The sequence below is a fragment of the Poecilia reticulata genome, unplaced genomic scaffold, assembly GCF_000633615.1.
Source record: "Poecilia reticulata strain Guanapo unplaced genomic scaffold, Guppy_female_1.0+MT scaffold_319, whole genome shotgun sequence".
NCBI classification, from domain to species: domain Eukaryota; kingdom Metazoa; phylum Chordata; class Actinopteri; order Cyprinodontiformes; family Poeciliidae; genus Poecilia; species Poecilia reticulata.
This window is the reverse complement of record NW_007615094.1, coordinates 65,161-67,117: the sequence shown is the minus strand read 5'-3', so window position 1 is coordinate 67,117 and position 1,957 is coordinate 65,161. Positions and strand designations below refer to the sequence as shown.

Here is a 1,957-nt window from a genome sequence, read left to right as displayed (position 1 = left end):
TTTCAGGGAGGTGTGGCAGCTGGACCCTCCTGAGGTGCTGAACTCGGTGCTGCAGTTCGCTGCGTGGGGCGTCTCCGGACAGCAGCTGGTGAGGTCCAAACCCGGTTCTGTTCATCGTTAAAACGGACCAGAATGTCGGCGCAGGCAGGAACCGGCTGGACCCAGAACCGGTCCCTTCCTGCCAGCCTTCATGTGACGGATCACTGCTGACCTCTGCTCTATATGTGCAGATCTACATMTTTGAAAACAACATCTACTACAGATCCCATGTSAGGAGCAGCTGCCTGCGGCTCACGTCTTCAGGGCAGGAGGGACTCGTCTTCAACGGCATCGCCGACTGGCTCTATGAAGGTTCGGCCCGTTTCTACCCGTCCAGAACCGGAACCGGACGGTGTGGCGGCKGTGCTGCCGGTCGGATGGATCTGGTTCCGGTCGGATGGATCTGGTTCCGGTCGGATGGATCTCGTTCCGGTCGGATGGATCTCGTTCCGGTCCGGCGGCGCCATGAAGCCGAAGCTCCTGTTTTAGTTTGAAACGTTTTCTAAGTTTATGATTCCATCGAGTTTTGCTGTCACTTTTTGTGAACCGCGTTTTGGGTTCTGCGATGTTAGCTTTGTGGCTACCATGCTAGCCGCTAGCATGCTAGCTTACCGGCTAACTAGCAGTAGCATTACTAGACAAGGTGAACTATATGAATAAATATTTCTATCTAAAACGTTGAGGATTCAGCTGCTGCTGGARTATTTCAGCATGAAGGAGAGTTATGAATTGTTTTAGTTCAGATTCGTCCCTCCGGCTGAAACGACGTGTTTTTATTTAAACCTAAAAATGTTTCAGGGTTAATTATTATTTTACAGTGTAATTAGACGCCGATCAGCTGAGCTGCAGCCGTTTCTGCCTCGGTTCATATTTAGATCAGAAGAGATTTAAATAAAAAAGGACATGGAATATTTTAACAGCATAAATGTTAATGATTTAAAACTACAGGGATATGGAGGACAGATACTGCCAAAATGTGTGCACGTCTTCTAAAGAGTAAAAAATCTAAATAAACACGGCAGAAAATGTGTTTAAAAAGTCAGTAAAGATTAAAAATACTTTCTAAATGAGAACAAAATATGAAAAAAGACAAAAACGAAACAAACCTATAAGACTGGAAATAAAATGGAAAATTAAGTAACAGTAACATGATTAAAGTAACGTTTTAAAATKCTAAACAATAATTTATATCCTGAATAATTAAATAAGGATCCAGGTTTTGCCACTTCCTTTCCTTTATCACACCATTTATTTATTTCTGCATTTACTGCTAGTTTTGCCAGGTTCAGCCCTCCATAGGGGCTGGACCAAAGCTACATGTGGTTAGCGCYGAGCTAACCGTAAACCTGCTGTCCTGGTTGTGAACAGAGGAGATCCTGGGGAGCCACGTGGCCCACTGGTGGTCTCCGGACGGGGAGCGGCTGGCCTTCCTGGTGCTCAACGACTCTCTGGTGCCCAACATGGTTCTGCCGCGCTTCACCGGCGCCACGTACCCCAGACAGAAGCAGTACCCGTACCCCAAGGTACCCACACCCCGCTCAGCTCTGGAGGTTTAAAGCTGACGAGGAACAAAAACTCACCATGCTGCGCCGACTCAGCATTTATTTAAAAACGGTCAGTAACGAGCCGCTGCTGCCCGTCAACCTGGGAGGGGTCAGAGGTCATCAGCAGGCCATCTGGGTTAAAGGCGCAGGTGGTGAACTTTTGTCCTGCAGCTCCTGATTTAAAACCAGATAAAATGTTGGTGTAAATCAGGGATGAATGTTGATCTGGACGTTTTCAGAAAGCGGTGATGTCACGGATGTCCTGTGTGTGATTCTGATTGGCTGTGCAGGCGGGCCAGCCCAACCCGGCCGTCAAGCTGCTGGTGGTCAACATCTACGGGCCGACCCACACGCTGGAGCTGATGCCGCCGGAG

The 1,957-nt window shown here is 48.2% G+C and overlaps 1 protein-coding gene across 1 annotated transcript in view; it reads left to right on the top strand.

Moving 5' to 3' along the window:
• Positions 1-1,957, top strand: part of LOC103460882 (inactive dipeptidyl peptidase 10-like) — a 9,921-nt gene that overhangs the window by 4,120 nt on the left and 3,844 nt on the right. The window contains exons 3-6 of the mRNA XM_017303519.1: positions 7-88; positions 231-351; positions 1,408-1,562; positions 1,874-1,957. The exon at positions 1,874-1,957 is cut by the window's right edge and continues 4 nt beyond it. Coding sequence (XP_017159008.1) covers positions 7-88; positions 231-351; positions 1,408-1,562; positions 1,874-1,957 — 442 coding nt within the window. The remainder of the gene's footprint in view (positions 1-6; positions 89-230; positions 352-1,407; positions 1,563-1,873) is intronic.